The sequence below is a fragment of the Lepeophtheirus salmonis genome, chromosome 13 (genome assembly GCF_016086655.4).
Source record: "Lepeophtheirus salmonis chromosome 13, UVic_Lsal_1.4, whole genome shotgun sequence".
NCBI classification, from domain to species: Eukaryota; Metazoa; Arthropoda; class Copepoda; order Siphonostomatoida; family Caligidae; genus Lepeophtheirus; species Lepeophtheirus salmonis.
This window is the reverse complement of record NC_052143.2, coordinates 10,475,336-10,496,324: the sequence shown is the minus strand read 5'-3', so window position 1 is coordinate 10,496,324 and position 20,989 is coordinate 10,475,336. Positions and strand designations below refer to the sequence as shown.

The 20,989-nt window shown below is 33.6% G+C and overlaps 1 protein-coding gene across 1 annotated transcript in view; it reads left to right on the top strand.

Moving 5' to 3' along the window:
* Positions 1-18,029, top strand: part of Flo2 (flotillin-2) — a 73,861-nt gene extending 55,832 nt beyond the window's left edge. Inside the window, 5 exon segments of the mRNA XM_040724364.2 lie at positions 13,073-13,206; positions 14,745-14,821; positions 16,456-16,562; positions 16,623-16,769; positions 17,089-18,029. Coding sequence (XP_040580298.1) covers positions 13,073-13,206; positions 14,745-14,821; positions 16,456-16,562; positions 16,623-16,769; positions 17,089-17,133 — 510 coding nt within the window. The 3' untranslated portion in view covers positions 17,134-18,029.
* The last annotated feature ends 2,960 nt before the right edge of the window (positions 18,030-20,989 follow it).

Here is a 20,989-nt window from a genome sequence, read left to right as displayed (position 1 = left end):
GATAAAGACGTGAATGTTGGGTTTAATGTGAAGTACTTCAAATCCAAACGAAAAACTACAGACAAAAACAAAAAACAAAGAGCGTGAGAATGGGTTTCATTGAATACAAAAAAAAATTGAATTATTACTGCGAAAAAAGGACATAAATACTAATTATATACTTTTTAGAGACGTTATTCACATTTACGTGAATATTAATATCAGGGGTGGAGGCTTTAGGTCCCTCTCCAATTTCAAAAATTGGCCCTGAATTTAAAAAGTTGTGTTTCTAGGATACTTATCCTGTGGAAAACTCCAGAATTTCTATAACCTATTAGAAAGGAAAGCTAAAATCTCATTTTAAGCGTTCATCGTTAAAAAAAATCCGTTCCGTTAATTGAACGCACGTTCAAAGGAATGCCATTAAATTTTGCGTTCCGTTCACAAGCTTCAAGGTTAATAGAAATACACGGTTAAACCATCATATAATTAGGCTTACTAGAATTTTCAATCTGATGTATTGTACCGATTCCTTTTGATAAGACAGGCAAATTTTGACAAAACACGTGCGTGCTTGCATAAACAAAGTGCTAGTGTTTTGCTCCCTGATTTTATTTATTAATTAAGTTTCTAAGCTAATTAATAATAATAATTTTTTTTAATATATTGAACCCGTAAGCATCAACCCTCTTAGGAGGCATGTCCACCTAAGGGGAAAATCTTAGCCTCCGGACGGAAGAGAGTGCTCCACGGACTTTAAGGATACCCTACCACAAAATTCTGAGGAAGTTGTCACAATAGACGAAACTTCAACTGTAAACAAAGGTAATTGGCGTTATGTTCGTCTTCAAATAAGGAAATTAGATGGTTCCATTCTTGAGTCCGATAAAATACTCGACTATGATGTGGCTGAAATCCCCATGAACAAAGTAAGATTGTTTTAATATAATATTTCTCATCTCAGTGCCGAGATTGGCCCTGCAGAGTCATTATAGGGTGATTAAACTCTTAAAAATCTATTTCAAAGTTCAGTAGCCTTAGTCTACCTTTAACTTACTAACAGAAATCAACTAAACAATATTTTTTGTGGACAGTATTAGATTGAAAAGTATCCTTGAACAAAATACTCTAAAACAATTCCGAATTCTAGCACTAAGATGTCTAGGTAATGCTTCTCCTAAAGAAATCCTTAGTTCACATAAAAATTATACATAAAAAGTAAAATTCATTGGATCGATGCGATCTGAAATTCACCAAAAAAGTCTTAAAGAGCATCCAGCTTTTAAAAACAAGGATACTAGAGCCGGTAACTTTCTGTTTGAGGTATTTGGGGATCCAAAGAAAAAATTCCACCCCTCCTGCCTTTAGGAATACCATAATTAAATTAGATTTTAACAGAGCCAAAAAAAAAAAAACAGTACTCCCACTGCTTCAGGTTTGGTCACACATTTTCTAATTGTGAGAACAATATAACATCTATTAAAGATGATCGATAAATCCCCAAAAATGTCAATGTCCATAAAAAGTCACTCAATCAAGGAGAATACTTAAAAGGAAGATCCGAAAATCCTACAAAGGAAGGGAAAGAACAAAACTCGAGCAAGGAGGTTGATAAAATTTAAGGGCAAAGGAAAAAGACGACTCCATGAACCCAGAAAAAGCTGAAGGAAACCAATCCTGAAGCAAATCATCAGGTTTTAAGTAAATTAGCTGAACCAGGCGTTGCGGAAACCTCAAACCTTCCCTCTGAAGAAGCCAGTCGTATCTTTTAGAAGGTTAAAACCTATAATAATAGCGAGAAAAATAGAATTCTGAATCCTAAAAAGGAATCTGTAATGGAAATTGAAGTTGCTATAGACAAAGGATAAGAAGAGTCACATATAGTTTTAAAATCGACAGAAAATTATTCAAATGAAATGTGTTATCAAAATTATGATAATGTATTACCTAATGAACGACCTCGTCATGAAAGCATTGCTTAATCTAAAAAGACTAAGAAGTATAAAAGAGAAAGATTTAACTCCCTATCATGTAATTATGTCGTTTTAAAAGATGTGGAACACGATTACTCTGAAGGCTTAGATGTGCATAATACTTTTGGAAATAACCCCACACCCCTAAACACCAATGTGGAAAAGAATAAACAAGACCCATTAATCATGAAATGGAAGAACTCGAATCGAAATGCCATAGAGATATACTCATGAATGCATCTCAAACATTGCATCAAATATCACAGCAGTCGGGTGAATTTAAATTTTGTCAATGCTGGCTTCTCGAAAACTCTTCAAGGTGGTGGAGCTTTATTCGTAGAAAGAACAGACTTAGACGAAAAGAAGATAAGTTTGAATTTTCTGGAATAGATAAACCTATACATGGATTAGCAATTAAGGAATATATCAGGGCAATGATAGTACAAATATATATATATATTGTAAAATTAATTAATAAAAAAATGGCATCTATTATATCATATAATGTAAATTCGATGGTATATCCTGAGAGAGCCCGTAAAATATTGGACTATTTAAGGCTGATTAGTTTCCCAGGCATAGTTGTTCTAATAGACATACGTCTGGTTAGCTCCAATTCGTTTTCCAAATACATGCTGCCTTTGGATCGAATGCTTGCTCAATTCGCTCTCACCCTTCAAGGGGAGTGATATTGATAGTTAGAAAAATCATTTACCTCATATTTTGTACGATCAGACGAACAAGGAAACGTTGTGATAGTAGGCATTGAACTCTTTGTTCTTACAACTAGCTTTTATGCAATCTATGGCCAAACAAAGACATGGATGATTACTTCTCGAAAATCATAAATCACGACCACTCAAGCATTCAAACTGTAATAGCAGGGGTCTTAAACGTTACCAAGAAGTCTTTGCGTGACTCGGTTGGTTATTCCGGCTCTAGAAATAGGATAAATAAAACACGGGTCCAGGGGATTTATTATCTACAATCAAAAATGATAATATATTCTGGAAAAACATGACTTTGTCATGGAATTCGGTAATCAAAAGGTGCTCCCACTGCTCAGTCAAAATGAACCTCCAAACTTTAACACAACGATCGACAATAGAAGAGAATTCTTCTATCATACAGGAATGACCTCCAGAGGTCAACTCTTGCAATCAAAAACAGAAAATCGTCCTGAGACGTTTTTGCTGGCCTCAAGATTGGCGATGAGGAAGCTGGAAGTAACAAATGAACATGGTCCGTTCACTCCATTGTATCTAACCCTTGAGTTGTTTCCCAGCAAATCAATTAAGAACGAAATTAATGCCCATTTAAATTCTGACCTCTCAAAGATGATAGTAAAAAGAAGAATCGAACGCCTTGGAGAAGAGGGAAACAAACATTTGTTAGACTCATGGTACACCATAATGAAGAACCCGTATACCAACTCGAGTCAAAAATGGCTCAGATATAGACTCGCAACCTCCAACTTTTATACAAACAAGACCAAAAAGAACAAAGAAGAGAGGACATATTCCTTTTGTGGCAAAGAGCGGGAGACCTCGCTACATATATTTTATGACTGTGATAGGACAACTCTATTCAGAAGCAAAATCGAAGAAATTTACCTTGAAGGATTTTGTTCCAACTCTAACGAAGGCAGACTGTATGTTTGCTATATCACCTGGAGGTCTCCACTCCTTAAAAACTATACTTATACTTAATTTATACTATCCGTACATGAAAAGCATATGATAGGTAGAATGATACCTATGGAATTCCAAGAAATGACAGTTTGAAGACTTACATATAAAGTACGAACATCAAGTTCTATGATCAAATGTTTTTCATAAATTTTAGTGACCTAATATTATTCTGTTTAATTTATAAATAATATCCCAAATATCATGAAAAATAATGCAATGACAAATGAATCAAAATATGGTACACCAGTGCCCCATATATCCAAAAGGGTTGATTTGTATTTATTTATTGAAATATAATGTGGAGAAAATATTCTAATATGTACACATCCCCTTTCCCTGTGAAAGTCTGGCCAATGGGCCATTGTTTATTAAACATTAGGGGAACTAACACAAATAAAAATGGACTCATCAAAGTAGTGGCTTATTTATTAAAAAATTAGTTATTATTTGCCGTCAGTGAGTCTTCATATTAAAAAACAAATATTTCTAACCTTAGTTAAAGTAAAGCGTGTTACAATTGTGTACATTACTCACAAAAAATAACAGATCTGATATTTTCTATGAAAAAAATTATCATATCTCGGGTGGAAATAATTCTTTGTATGTACATTAAAAGCTTGTTTTGTTTTTGTTTTTTGTAATAAATTAAAGTATAATTAACTACAAAAGACAATGTATGAAATAACCATTTTAAGAAATTTAGATATGAGTGTATGCCGATTATATCGTCTGAATGTGTTTGCATGGATGTATATATGCCTATGTTTGTGTAGGGCTATTAGTAAGAAGATTCTGGCGGCATTATATCAAGATTATTGAATTAATTAGTCAACATGTTGGTTATATGTATTTCGTAGGTACTTGCCTATATAGTCATAATGAATCATTTGTTTATAAAAGTAATTTCTTAAGTGACTGCTCTCACATTTTTGATTTTCTTGTCTACATCATTACATTGCCGTGTCGTCTCAAATACCATTAACTTATCTCATTTTCTCTACATCAACCTTAATTATGGATGGAGCTGTCAGAAAGTTGTAGAAAAGATATTACATATAATCTAAGCGTCAAGATTGTTAGACTAGCTCATGTATAAACAATATTAAATTAATACTCCTATTTAAAAAAATCCGATCCTATCCGATATTTTACAGATAAATAAATGTACCTGTTTCTCGGAATAGTATTTGTTTTGTTATCTTGTATTTGGTTTCTTTCGTATGTCTTAGCTCTTCATGGTTAATGTCTTACTTGATCAAAAATTGCTGGCTTGTGAAATAAAAATCTATTCGAATGAAAAATATTTATTTATACAGTAAAAATTCATCGATTGCATCCCGGTTTCGTAATGTGGGATGGGATGCCCCTTTAAAAAATCTGAGATACATTTTTATCGCTGGCAAACTTGAAAAAAGTTGTTAATGAATATATCTTGTCCATAAGATCCATACTAGAAACCTCTAGTATTATATGTCTTATTTGGGATGTTTTACCTTAAGTAAGATGTAAGGAGGCACACTTTGTGTTGCAGTTTTTTTTAGAACTACATAAACTGATGCATAAATTTATCTTTGTGAGAACTGTTCTGTGTATTCACAGTATTCACTGGCTGAGAAAATTGAACAACGTTTTTTTTTCTTCATTACTCCCATTTTTCTGATTGTACTCTATAAAATATCAAAGCAAATGTCACTATTTTTAAGAATTTTCTCCTATACCGACACGAGATATTGAATATTTTGCCCTATACGTCCTTTTTCTGATTTCGATCAGTTATATCAGCCTACGTCAATTATAATGAAGTATAATGATAATTGTCATAAAATTGGTTTTTTTTTATTTTTTTTCATAATAAAATCATGGGTGTTTTTGTTTGTTTTTTATGAATATCCGTGATTAAATACAGGATTTTTAATTAACAGTGCTCACATTTTTTTTTTAAATAAAACAAAAACGGTTTGAGATATCGACGATTTCTTTATTTGCCGTTAAAATACATTCAAGTTAATTTATGAATGAAATTCGATGTTGTTTGAATGACCACCACGTGCACGTTTTACGAAGTCCAATCGTTGAACCCAATTTTCGACTACTTTTCCGCATAAATTGGCTGAAACTGCAGCGATTTCGCGTTGAATATTTGTTTTGAGCTCTTCTAACGTCGACGGATTATTGTTGTAGACCAGGGCTTTCACGTGACCCCAAAGAAAATAGTCTAGAGGTGTTAAATTGCACGAGCGAGGTGGCCAATTGACTGGAGATAAGACGCTCATCAAACTTACTCTTCAATAAATTGATTGTAACATTTGCTGTGTTTGAAACCACATATCGTCCAAGTACATATCTTCCAATTCAGGCCAAAAAAAATCGGTTATCATGGCGCAGTAACGATTTCCATTCACAGTAAAGTGGTGATTGTCATCGTCGACGAAAAAGTACGGCCTAATGACACCACTAGCATGCAATCCACACCAAACAGTAATGTTTTGGGAATGTAATGGCGCCTCATGAATCACGTGTGGGTTTTTTCCGATCCAATAGTGCATATTTTGTATATTGAGCCAAAAATGTGCCTCATCGCTAAAGATGATTTTACGTTGAAAATCAGGATCATTTTCGAATTTTCCTTCAGCCCATTTTACAAATTCCCGACGTTTGAAGTGGCCAAGCGGCTTCTTTTCTTGAATCAACGTGATCTTATATGGGTGTAGGGGCAAGATTTTTTCGAAAAATTCGCCACAATGATGTCACAGAGATGACCAACGATTGAGAACGGCGCGTAAGAGACAAATTTGGGTCACTTGAGTTGATGCGCTTGCGGCAGCAATATTTTCTACACCTCGTACATTTCTTTGCCTCACTGGCACAGAAACATTATGCAGTGTGTATGTGGACTCAAATTTTTTTCACCAAACGTTGAATTGTTGATTTTGCAGGTCGATTACGTTGACCATAAATTGCCGTTAACGCTCTTAAAGTTTGGATCAAAGACTCACCACTTTTGTAATAAATTTTAATAATTTGCAAGTGTTGCTCGAGTGTGTACTGCTCCATGATGAAACTACAATTATTTCTAAGCACAGCTGTCAAAGAAAAAATAACAAATATGACGTCGTTTTCGAAACTTATCAACATAAAATGTGAGCCTCCCTATTGAAACCCCCCTTTATAATGCCTTAATTAAGGATGTCAACATTTACTTTTTAAATATTGGATACCAGTGGGAGTACCCGAAATTGCTTATTGCTTACAGACAAAAAGAGAGAACCACTTTGCTCTAATAATACATACCATAAATGTAGACACTACGTACCCCACTTTTTTCATATTCAATATGACGCGTAGAGCTTAATCTCTTGATTTTTGGTGTTACTACATTTTTATATCTTAGATCAAGTAGTCACAGTCCCAAGATATTAAGATATTCACTCAAAATAATGTGTTGACAGACAAACTTTACTTTACTGATATATACTATATACTAGCAAGAGAGTTTCAACCAGTTTGACTTATGATATTTATTGTAATGAATTTTGTGAAAATAAATTATATAATCCAATAGTCACTTTGTATTCTGAAGTCTCCTTAAAATATTACATGTATAAACTAGTGATTCCCAACTTATTCATAATTGCAGAGCAACTTGTTAACAGCTTGCGGCATATAAAATACACTCAACAAAATGTGTTATTTATTATTTATGTGTTCTCTTGCAGAAGCATTGCTGATTGATCGAGGAGCCCCGGTAAGGAACCACTAGTATAAACAATGGTAGAGTCCTGTATAAGATTTTTCTTCATAATTTATTCTCATCAAGATAACTTTTATTCTTTCAAAGGGGAAATTTTGCTTGAATACAAAATTGTATAACACTTTTTGATGAAACGTTTACCTACATTTTTGACAAAATTTAATGTAAAAAAGTTTGTATGATGTTTATAATAGATTTTTTTTTTCCTAATGTTTTATGATTTTTGGATCTGTTGTGAAACATGAAACACTTTGTCAACAATTACTATCTTTTATGCAAATTTAATCCCTCTCCCTTCCACACCCACACTCATAGTTACGGGCCTGATCCACTGTGGTAGATCCCTAGGATACGATAATAGATTGATAGTCAACTTCTTTCGTTTTAGACCTACTATTTTATAATCCATTCAAATCTGATTATAATTATTTTATATCCAATAATATTTGCATATAAGAAATTATATTCATCTAATTAACAAATACCGGGTAAAGAAAAAGTAATGAGATCTTCTAAAAATACAGTTTTGAATAGGTGTTGTTGATTCAATCTTAAAGTTCCGATTATTTTTGAATAGGTTAGATTCTAAGACTTTGATTGATGTACATATTGTAAAAAAATCTGTATATATCGTGATGGAGTCAAGAAGTACCATCATAGGCAATTTATTCGGCGCCAGGAGGACCACCTTGGACATCATGAGGCCTTAAACTCAGCATGGCAACATGCTGTCGGGTCAGAAATTGTTTGGCGGATGGGGACAACCTTAAGGACACTCCCAAGATTGGAAAACCCACCAAAGTGAAGCATGAAGACACCATGGAGGCCTTTAAGGTCACCCCAACGATGAAGATGTCAGAGTACGCCAAGAAGAATAAGGTGCATCGATATATTGTAGACAATGCCATCCAAAAGGCTGGAGGAAGTTCGCCTAGAAGAATTGAGAGGCCACTTCTATCCCAACGTCAAAAAGAACTCCTTTTTCAGCGATGTCAACAACTCTTGAATGATCTGAAGCACAACAGCAACCGGGTAATTTTTTCTCTGATGAAAATACCTTTACGGTTGACACCGTCTATAACAAGCAAAATGATGGGGTGGTATGCTTTGGCAAAGCTGACAACAGCATCAGGACAGTCAACAAGACCAAACATCCGCCCTCTGTGTGATTTTCAGGGAAGCGGCATCACCTGGAGAAAAAAATGCCTCTAATTTTGTTTCCTGTTGGATACCGGTTACCTGTGGCCGACTACTTGATGGTGTTCAAGAAAAATGTGGTCCCATAGATCACCAAGACCATGAAGAAGTTGAACAAGGATACGTACGTATTTCAGCAGGACGGGACTCCGGCCCATACTGCTAATATTATGCAACAGTGGATGGATAGCAACATGAACTTCTCGTCCAAGAAGCTTTGTCCCCCTCAGACCCCACTGGATTGTTCTATTTTGTGGCAAATTGAGAAGAAGACCTGCAATGTCCGCCCCTCCCCGAATATTGATGCCATGAAAATCTCTGCTATCCAGCAGGGGAGGATCATGAAAGAGAACAACGTTGACAATGTGTGCAAGGGATTCCGGAGGTGTTTGGAGGGTGTCAGTGAGGCTGATAGTGGCCAGATTCATAATTAATTGTTTATTGTTATAGTAAAAAATATTATAAAATAAAATTTTCTATATACAACGTCAACCTGATCAATTATGAATATTTTAATTACTACCTAGAGGGAGGTCTCAATACTTTATCTACACCCGGTATGTATAAAAAATATTCTTCTTTTTATGCAGATATAAATTTCTCTCATGTAACAATGTCTATAATTATAGTGTAATATATCCAGAAGCTTAGTCTTCATATTTTAACATTAACAGATTATGATATTGGAAGAATAACACGGAGGAACAATTAAGGGGGGGAGGGGATTTTGTACAAATGAGTTAAAGAAATATTCGAATTTATCTATGAGCGCAGAATCCAAAACTGATCTAAGTTTTTCTCAAAGTCAACTGAATTCTGAAATATCTGGGATTACAGTAATTCGGGACTATTATCGTTCAGAGTCATTTTTTAACTCTTAAAACAATTACCAAATTAAAAGTAGGATTGATAAAAGTTATATGAAAGTGTTTTTTTATGATTAAATTGTGTTTTTATTAATTTTGCATCTGGTGCTAAACTATTTTTATTTTTTTTATGTTGAAAAATGACGGTAAACGACCCTCTTCTTTAGACTCTTATAACTTATTCATAATACATAGTGATGAGAAATATCATAGATGTTATAATAGAAAAATATTCAATGTATAATTTCAAAAATATGTATCCCCAAGGATTTTTGTTCTATTTTGTATTTTTTAAGCGATCCCATTTTAATGGGGATTTACTAGCAAATAGTCAATATTATTATCATATTTTGTCCGATTACAATACTAATTTTATTACGTCATGCACTGTAAAAGGAAGATTGAGGCAATTGAAGGAAGATACTTCTAATTTGATCATCCATCTCAAGAGATGTTTGAATTCGGAATACTAATTCCATGAGGGACGAAAGGAGGAGAATTCATCCTTTGTAAACTTATCATTTTCTGAACAATGATATCTTGTAGTGGGTGCCTTAAAATTTTGGACTTTTTAAGGGCTAGTGGAGTTAAATTTAAATTCTTATATTAAATACCTATATGGTGGACCCTAGTATATTCGTATGTATGTATAATTACGGGTATTTTCCAAAATTTATGTTAGAGTGGGCAATCTTCAAAATGGTTTAGTAGAAAGGGAAGAAAGAACTGGTTGAACAATTTACCCCGCCCTTTTCTTCGGAGTTTTTTATTCTGGGGCTTCTGTAAACCTTGGAACCTTTTCATTACAAAATAGACAAAAGCAAAAATCATAGCTCCGCCAATAGGTTTGGATCTACCTTGGGGAACAGCTGTCCATCTACACAACCAGTTGGCTAACGTATATTTTGCAAAATAAGGTATTACGTGACAATTTCTTATTTTCTAATAGTTAGTATTTTCAACATTACCTGTAAGATATACTTTGGAGTAATGACTTTTTGAATTGGGTTTATGAAAAAAAAAAAAATCTGTACTACTAATTTTCCCTTTAAATCACACAAATCTCCTTTGTTTTGATTTAAATAAGTAAAAAATGTTCCGCATAAATAACTTTTTTATTGATTTGAATTTATGTATAAAATTTCGGTGTAACATTTTAGCTCATAGTTTTTTACATTTTTTGGGCCAGACAGAGTAGGTTTTGTTTATATGTTTGGTAGTTTTAGATATAAAAAAAAGTGTCTGTACGAATATCGCGTTGGTCACTTCTCACTTGGTTCCTACACATACATATGTATTGAATATAAAATATATTTTACTAAATGTGTTTCTACATCCGTCTATGTATTCCCACAATAGATCTATTGGGTCCAAATCGGGAGATTGAGGTTACTATTGTATAATAGATATGATGTGAAAAAATTACAACAAGAATATCAAGAGTCTGTAAAGCTGTTAAAGCGGCAAAGGGAGGATTTTTTGATGAAGCTAAAATAGAAACAAAAATACTTTGATTTTTTACAAATAAATGTTTATACCCATATTGAACCTTTTTTTTTTTCCTTTTAATAGCCTAATTACTGTGTTACTTGATAATAAAGTCATAGTTAGATAAATCTGTGATATCTCATTGTTTTTTGGTTTTTTTTTTCAATTTTTCTCTTGCTAGTGTATACATATACTATATAAGCTTAAAACATATGTTGAAAATCATTTTATGCGTGACTTTTTTTGCTCAAATCACTTTCAAAATAAGACTTTATTTAAACTGTATATATAGTGTGGTCCTTATATATCTTTAAATGCTTATAACGAACGAACTAGACGGCGTAGAACCATCATCTTTTTTATTATTTGAAACCTACATTTATTGATATTCATAATAATATCTGCCTAACTTCAGCCACATAGTGGCAAAAGCTTTGGCGGGCCTGGGCGACCTCATGCAGATCCATATTTGCCATTGTACGGGTAATGGACTTATTCAGGGTATCCACAAATGAATGATACTTGGCACAGTCTTCATGTTCGACCCTCTTCCAGAGATAGAAATCGCCTGGGCTCAGATTTGGACTGTTTGCAGGCCAAAAGTGAGACTATTATGTGACCACGACATCCGCACTTTTTTGGCGAAGTGGACGGGTGTGCTATCTTGTTGGAATATATAATTTATTCGTGGGTGTGTTCATTCCATCCAAGAAATGTAAATTAAAAGTGCAGAACCAGTACCATGGTAATGTTGAATCTGCAGGAGGTTACTCTAGCCTGTAAAAGCTTATGGCTCCATGTGGCCAAGGTTATCAAGAAAGGTGGATTTCATTATAAATAATTGAATGTCATTAAATATAGCTTTCAAATAACTAAAAATTTAAGATTCTATTTCTTGTAGTTCGTTCGTTATCAGCCTTTAAAGATTTTATTAAGTTATTTGGACCACGTTGTGGACAGGTTGCTTCGATGATTAATTAATTGATATTCTTTCAACATAGTAAAACAGCTGTTCAAAATATTTTTGAGAGGGGATTATGTTATACATAGTTCATCTTAGTTTTGAAAGACTCATTTTTTTTGGATGAATCATAGTATTTTTTTTATTTACATATATGATCAGCCTTGGCATTTACCTATATACGTATATAATTAAAACTAATAATTCGACTCATGGATTAACTAAGAATTATAAGAGAAGGAGGGAATATTTAGTCAAAACAATTCAATGGATGTACATTCAAAACTTTGAAAGTTTACACAATATAAAGTTATAAAAAAAGGATAAACATATTAATACGTATCGATACTGATTGAGGTCAAACATTTCAAATATGGAACCTAGGAACAGTCGTTGTAAAAAAAAAGTTCATAGAACTGCAGTGCTGGTTTTAAGGGAGACATTTGGGGCACTTGCCCTAGATCCTGGACATTGTACATATAGGCAGTGGTTGTAGTCAAGCTTTTAAATAATTTGTAAAAAATATATATTTTTGTAGTCAAAATGATGAATATAATAATATTTCATTAATTTTGTCTTTTTTTTAAAGAAAAAAAAAATTGTCAAATTTAATTTTTTTGTAAAACACGTCCTAGTTACAGCTAAGGGGCTTCATTATGATTTTGCCTCAAACAATGATCACCGTAAAACGGGATGAGCATGGGAGGTGTGCACAAGACCGAGGCATTTACTTTATTTAACGTGAGAGTTATGTTCTGCAGTGAATATTCGTTATTTAAATTTTGAATATGCAGCAATGCCTCGTTTTGTGTGAGTTTTGGATTTGATTTTAAAACCCTTGTGTTCATAAAATCTTCCATTACCATGAAAAAATGATAAATTGTCGTTCTCCAAAACCCAGGATTAAAATAGTCTAACAATTTATATTCGGGGTATGTTTGTATTTTTACCATTCTATCAATTAGCTCTTTTTTTCAACAAAATTTCTGATCTAGACATATGATTACCAAACTGTCAATGAAAATCCCTTTGACTCCTCTATACTTTACTTTTTCAATAGTGACAAGACTTTGTATGACTTTACAATGGACATACTTTTTGTATTTTATTTTTTTTTCAACGTGAGTTATACAAAGATAAATGATTATTTATTTAAATGTTTCTAGGTCGTGGAAAGAAGAAAGCAGATTGAGATTGAAGAACAAGAAATTCGACGTAAAGAAAAAGAACTGATGTCTACAGTCAAATTACCTGCTGAGGCGGAGGCATATAGAGTACAAACCATTGCTGAAGGCAAAAGGTAAGAATGTTCTCACTCATACATAGTGTATAGGGTCTTTCAAGTAAATCACTTCTCCGTCAAATTCATGCCCAGAGATTGAATTTCCATTTTTAGGAGGGCTATGTTTTTTTAAGTAAGGATGTACAGGAAAGACATCTGAGATAACTAGTGATGAGACCATTTACCTCTATGGATTTGAAATTAATTCATAATAAGTTTTTACAATAGGGTGTGAGGCTTGTTTACTTATATTAGTTTGTAAACAAAGCGACAAATAGTACCGCCGTCTTGCGGCAAACTAATACAACTCCCTGAATGATAATATGATTTAATACCAAAATCAGGTGCACATCCGTTACTCACATAGAGAGTGAGTTCTATAGAAATTCTTCTCAACATATGCCATTTTTTTAAACAATAAGTTACAGGCTGCTGGTACACCACCTAGCGTATATTAGCCTATTTATTAGAAATTGAATCTGTACATATTACTACTACCTTAGAAAATATAAGTAAATTTTATCATTACTCTTCCCTTATTGCCCATGACTGCTGATAATAATCATTTTTCTCGTTTCAATTTAAGTCGACGTATGCAATAAGCAAGTTTCTTGAGCTCCTAACTTTTCCAAACCTCTCATCACTAGTAATCTCCGGTGCTCAGCCCTCCTTGCACAGTGTTACACAATAAAAAGTTTAAAAACATAGACATTAGACTATATAAAGTATTCCATTGATATATTGGTATTAATTGACTAAGAACGTATTGTAATCACGACGTAAAAGACATTTGCTTGTATTCGTATAATCTCTTCTATGGAGACTAGACCGAATTTTTGAAATATTTTTTTACTTGATACCTGTTCATTAGTACTCATTATTTTTTAATGAGTTTTATTTGCTTCTTTAACCCACGAAGATTTATTTTAAGAGGAGAAAGCTTAGTACGGATCTGGTATGTCCTTATTTTATACATTTATTTTTGTTGGATTATAGCTTATAAAACTATTAAGTATTGAAGAAATATAAATCCTTTATTTGTTCTGAGAATTTAAAAAAAAAATCATTAAATTCCATTAGATGAGTAAGAAAACATCTGAAGTATAATCTGAATGAAAGTTTTTTCCCTCATGTAGACAAAATGAATGCAACAATTTATAAAGTTTTTGGTAAAAAATATCCACATGAAGACACTTCATTACATTTAAGGCATAAATGGCCCAGATAAAATCAATTCAATCAGATCCTACAATAAGCTTATACTTCATTTTATATTTTATTTATTACAATAGAATTCAGATTTTTCATCTGAGGCTAATATAATTAGACCTTTATGGCTCAGAGATTACCCCCCCCATTTTCAATCTTTCATCTCATACCTACTTCATAATACTAATAGAAAAAATCCCCTCAGTTGGTAAAGGGAGAAAAAGAGTGTATATTCCATTTATAGAGTAATACACACTCAAATAAAAGTAAATAACAGAATACGTTTTAATAAGTGTTTTACGTGTATGTAGGACTCTATTATTGATCTATCATTGTATTCATTACAGGACTCAAACTGTTGAATCCGCTCGTGCCGAAGCAGAAAGAATGCGACTAACTGGAGCAGCCGAAGCCAGAGCCATTGGTGAGTGTATTTTATTGCGTATTCATTTGTGTATGTATTATTGAATGTATGTAAAAAGTTAGGTTTATTTACTATTTGAGATGTACTGATCTAATCAGGGGCGTAGGCAGGATTATATATATATATATGTTTTTTTTTTTGGGAGGGGGAGGGGCTTGGTTTTTGGAATTTTTTTTTTAAATTTCACAAAAAAAAAATTTAAAAATCCACACGTTTTCACAAAAAGTTATATTTTTTGGAAAAACATTTCAAATATTAAATTTTTTGGTCTGCTGCATAATTTGGCCGAATAACGGGAGAAAAAACAATAACAAAACCTTGAGACACGACATTTGTGAACATGTTCACACATTATGTCCGCCCTCAGCAGCAATCACAGCCTCTATACGGGGGCAGAAAGCCTTACAGGAATTGATGATGAACTTCTCTGACAAGTTGTTCCACTCCTTCACACTCGCGGCTTTAGGCAGTCCACGTTCAGGCGAGACGTCCGGTTAGTCTCCCTCTCCAATGTACCCCACACAGCAAAGTCCAACGGCTTCAAATCCGGCGAAGATGATGGTCACATGCCCTTGGGCCAAAAAGCAGCCATGTTGTTGGCGCAGAACTTCTGGCATTTGGCCTATGTGTGAGGGTGTACCATCTTGGGTCCACACATAGTTTTCCTCTGGGTAGGTGGTCTTGAGCCATGGCAGTATGGTGAACCTTGTAGTAGGCTTCCTAGCCGTTTTTGTCCCTAGTTTTAAAAAAGAAGGGAGGCATTTTCTTGCCAGCAGACACCACGACCCCCAGGACCATTGTTTGAGCTGCATGTTTTGTACGGAACACTCCCTTGACCTCCTCTGGTGATTCCCAAACCAACTGCGGTTCTGACGGCTGTAGACCTGGTTCACGGTAAAAACCTTCTCGTCAGAGAAAATTTTTACTGTGGATCCATTTCCCTTGATCCACGTGCGAACTTTCTTGCACCTCTGCAGTCTCGTTTCCGTCAACAGGTTGTGGGGGGTGCTTGAGTAAGAGGACAACCCCAAGTCATCCTTCACAGCCCTCCTGATTGTCCCTTTGTCCACGTCAAACTCGTTAGAAAGGAGATTCATGGATTTTGTGGGCTCCTCCCTGATCTTCTTCTTGTCCATAATCTCTGCAACCTAATTTTGGCATCAAGAAGGTTTGAGATCCTCTGCCTTTTTGCTTCTTGCTCACTCATGATGAAAGATTTGAGAAATTTTTCTCTTTGTTTACATTGCAGAAAGGACAAGAGATTCGGAATATGCAGGAAAAAATGACAAAATCTGTCTATTTTAATTACACCGTTAGTATTTATTAACAGTCCACGTTTTGCTTCCGAACCCTGTAGTAACGAGCCAAAATTCGTTAATTCCTTCCCCTGGGGACGCCCCTGCAAGTATCCATCTAATTTTTGGAAAAAAGGGGCCTTTCCTTTTCCTTCGATTAATCTTATCTACCTAAAATACAATATAGAGACTGTGTTCTATTTACCACCTTTGTTCCACTCAAATAACCTTCATAATTATTAATAATAAATCCAATTAATTTACTTTTATTGATCCTCACACACATATACTACATTATACATACACACAAATAACCTTTCATTTTCTTTATTATTCCAGAGGCTGTCGGAAGAGCTGAAGCCGAAAAAATGCGTATGAAAGCTGCTGCGTACAAACAATATGGAGATGCTGCAATTATGGCTTTGGTACTTGATGCCTTGCCACAAGTAAGGACTACATATTTCATAACTTTGGAATTAATTCTAATTTTTAACTTATTTTATTAGATCGCTGCTGAAGTTGCAGCTCCTTTGGCCAAGATAGATGAAATTGTTCTTTTGGGAGGTGCTGATAAAACAACAATGGAGGTCAACAAACTATTGGGGCAACTGCCACCAGCGGTGCAAGCCTTGACTGGAATTGATTTATCTGGGGTAAGGGATCTCAAGGAATCTAGATAGGGTCAGTTTTAGGGAGGGTGCAATCGAAACAGGCTCCGCCCTTGATCAGAGGGCCCCAAAAAACATCCATTAATTACAAAAAGTCGTTTGAGAAAATGAATATTTTCAAAAAATAAGAAGTTTTAAATTTTTCTAAGGAATAAAAATGAATTTATAATTTTTTTAAAATAATTTCGAATAAGAAAAAATGGCCTTGGACCTTTATCGTTGTCCCAGGCTCCACTCACGCTAAAACTGACCATGTATCCAGTAATTATGATAGGTAATTTGTATATATTGTTTTCCTTTGTAGGCACTCGGAAAGATCCCCGGAGCTACTACCATTAAAGCTAATTAAAGCTCTCATCATCTCAAAGTACCATTGTTAAAAGGAAGAAGAAAGAAAGACCACTGCGCCCCTCTTAACGCCCTCTCTAATGTGGGCGACGAGGATTTTACTATTATTATTACTATTTTTGTGTTCATAACGTCAAATGAAAATGTATTTTTGTATAAATTCTCTGCGGGGATCCTAAAATAGAATAGGAAACATCCATTTGCGTTCATTATGACGTATATTATATGTACATAGTCACATGATGCTCTATCACGTTTATGATCAACTCTTCTTTTTACCATAACTATGTACATACATAAATTTTAGAAGTTACTTGTATTCATTTTATCATCATCATAGCTACTTTTTTCTAACTTAACTTTGAATCATATTATATAAACTCAAATAGTCCTAAAAAACCTTTTTTATGTTATATATTTCGATAATTTCATTTATTTTGATTTGAGAGATTTTATTTAATTGTAATAAAGGATATGGTGCAATTTTGTGAAAGGACAAACATAAAAATTTTCAGAAAGACAAAAAATAATCAAAATTAACTTTCATGATCTTATGCCTACTACGACTACCCTACATTTATGACAAAACTTTTGATTGGATTTGTTTGTGTATTTTTTCCCCAACAAATAAACTAAATAATAATATATTTTATATACATTATATATTTATAAAAAAAACAACTTTACAACGTCATATTTTATCATTGTATTATTGCTTTTCTCTGTCCCTGATTATGAATTGTCTTAACGCCTTGTATTATTATGCTTTATTTTCACTTGTTTTTCTATCAAATGGCTTTTTATTCAAGAACAACAAGTTTAACACAACTTTAGCTTCAATATTTTGTAATCGTTGTATATCCAAGTCCATTATAATAAAATAATCTTTTATTTTAATGATTGCGTTTTATTACCTTCAAAATTGAGTTCAGTAAGAGCTATGGATAATTATTCTTCCTCTAATTTTCTTTAAATTATTAGTGAATACTAGTGTTGAAACTCGATTCAAGGTTACATTTTTCGATTCGTTCTTAATTTATTTTTCCAGACGGATTTGAACCAAACCAAAATTGAAGAGTTTTCAAATGGTGGGCCGATTTTTTGGTCTAAATCTATTTTCTCTCTTATTCTGATTTATGAGTTGTACATGTATGAAATACGCAACACATTCAACTTCATATGATATTATTGTTTTTACACACCTATGACGTCATCAACAATTCATCTATAGGATTGGTCTACACCGAATTTTGAATAAAACTGATTCAACCCTTATTTTATATTTGATACCGTTCCAGACCAAATTTCTTTGAAGGACCGAATTAACTTGGTGCATTAAAAATCATAACGGTCTCAAATTGGTCTAGAATTTTCAAACCGTAACCCTACACTAATACAGGACTTTTTTTAAACAAATAATGCATTATTTGTTCTTTTTTGTTTTTTAGAAGGATATTTTAAATCTTGTTATATCTATAAAATATTGATTTTAGAAATATACTTGATTTATATTATAAGTCAATTTTCCACTGTTTTCACGGATATTTCATAAATTCATAAAACAAGTACCCAGACAGGATGTAAAAAGAAGACGGATGGCCATTCTACTCTTTTCGATTGACGTGCCAATTATGGACTACCTCCCTTGCTTAGGACTATTAGCATGAAGCATTCCAATACATGGATTCATCTTCTGAAAATAAAACCAAATTGTATATTAGACAGAGCATTAAATTAGTTAGTGAATAAGGGTCTCAAAATAAGAATATATAGAGTGACTGAAGTTTTTATTGAAAATTATTTTTGTTATCGACTCAAACGTTATTTGATGTAGCGTTTCATCTAATTTAAGTGATGCTAATATTTCCTATGTGTATTCGACAGCAACGAGTAGTCTAAGCTTTTCGACATAAATTTCAAATTCTTTTTTTTAATGTATGTAAATTAGGAAATTAAATTTTTGCCAATTTTGTCGGATGCAAAAAACATGTTAAAAAGAAAGAAATATTTACGGTCAAATTTCCCCCACCCCTACCCCGAAAATTACTTTTTCACCCATGAATTCTTATCTTTTAAATCTATTTTCAAATTAATAGGAAGAAACTTGCGACTTTCATCATCATTAAAGCCTTTTTATGCTTATAGCAATAGTTGTATAACTTTTTAACCTTACAATGTAAAGTTAAGAAAGTTAAGTCTTCGAAGGGCGTTTTTTAAACTGTATATTCATTAATTATTATGTGACACATTATAAAATTCAAATGCCTACATTTATATTAATCATAAAGACATGACAACCATGTAATTTTCATAGATCAAAATGAAATGAACGTATAAATTAATAGTTAGTAATTAGAACGACCAATATTTTATTTAAATAATGCATATTAAGACAAAGAAATTTCAACTTGTACAATTTCCTTAAACAAGTTACAACTTATATAGACATCGCAACTTGTACACCCTGTATAGACATATACAGGGTACGGCAGCAAAACGTGGACTCGAGAAATTTATTTAGAAATACATCAATAATTTTATATTTTCAAACATAGGCAAAAAAAAAAAATATTAACAAAACATATTGATAAGGTTCTCGTAAAACTTTTTTTCACTCAATATGGCCACCTTCATTATCAATCACGGCCTTTACACGTCGTCTGTAAGACATGCGACGTTGCGACTCATCTGACAAGTTGTTCTATGCAGGTTTGGGTGTGACGTCAGGTTGGTTTCTCTATCCAAAGTAAAGAAGTATAGAAAAGTCCAGTGGGTTCCAATCTAGTGAGAAAGGGGCAATATCTCTTTGGACCATAATCAAACCAAGTAATCTGCATAAAACTTTTATCATTCCTGAGTCCACACGTAGTTACCCTCCGGGTAGTTGGTGTTCAGTCATGCCAAGACATTGTACCTAAGCACCTTATCGTAGGCTTCCTGGCCAATTTTCTGTCCATCCTTGAAAAAGAATGGAGACATCATCTTTCCATCAGAGGCCGCCACGGTGAGGACCATTTTTTAGGCTGAATATTTGTTGTGGTAAGCCCCTTGGATCTCTTCTTTTGTTTCCACAAGCCAGTGGTCGTTCCGATGGTTGTGGAATTGATCTACGGTGAAAATCTTCAAGTCCATTTAATTTTTATACGATTCACCCATTTGCCTTGATCCATGTGAGGATTTTCTTGCACCTCTTGAGACTCCTGGCCTTCATTTCCTCTATCAGAAGGTGGCCTAGGGTTCTTGGGAAAGTAACTAATCCCAAGTTGTGCTTTATAGCCCTCCTGATGGTCCTAGGAGCCACAGAGAAGTCGTTGACGAGACGCCTAATCAAACTAGTGGGATATTCTTCTCCAAACTTAACAAGAACTTCATATCCCTCTTTAAATTATGCCCTCCACTTCCTGACATCCTGGAGAGGTCTTGTCTATTATTGTTATTATTATTTTCATCTTGTCCAAGGTAAAGACCAGGCTCCTAGAACACTTAACAATGTCAGTAATCTTCATCACATCAACTCCAGCATCTAGGAGATCTGAGATACGCTGCCTTTTTGCTTGTTGCTTGCTCATGATAATTAAATGATTACTATAGCTTGTTTATGAAAAAATGACGGCCGATAAATAGTAACTAAACCTTTTCATAATAATGAGAAAATAATTAACCTTCCGCGTTTTGATGTCCTACCCTGTATGTACCACCCTAAATAAAATTCAATAATTATAATATAATTTACCATTCTACCTATCTTAGCAATATGTATTTATGAGTTGTATAGCAATAAATTATATAAATGTACATGTTGATCAAGTCAAAAGAAGTATTCGTATGAATTTCTAAAGAGCTTTCTAATCTATTTA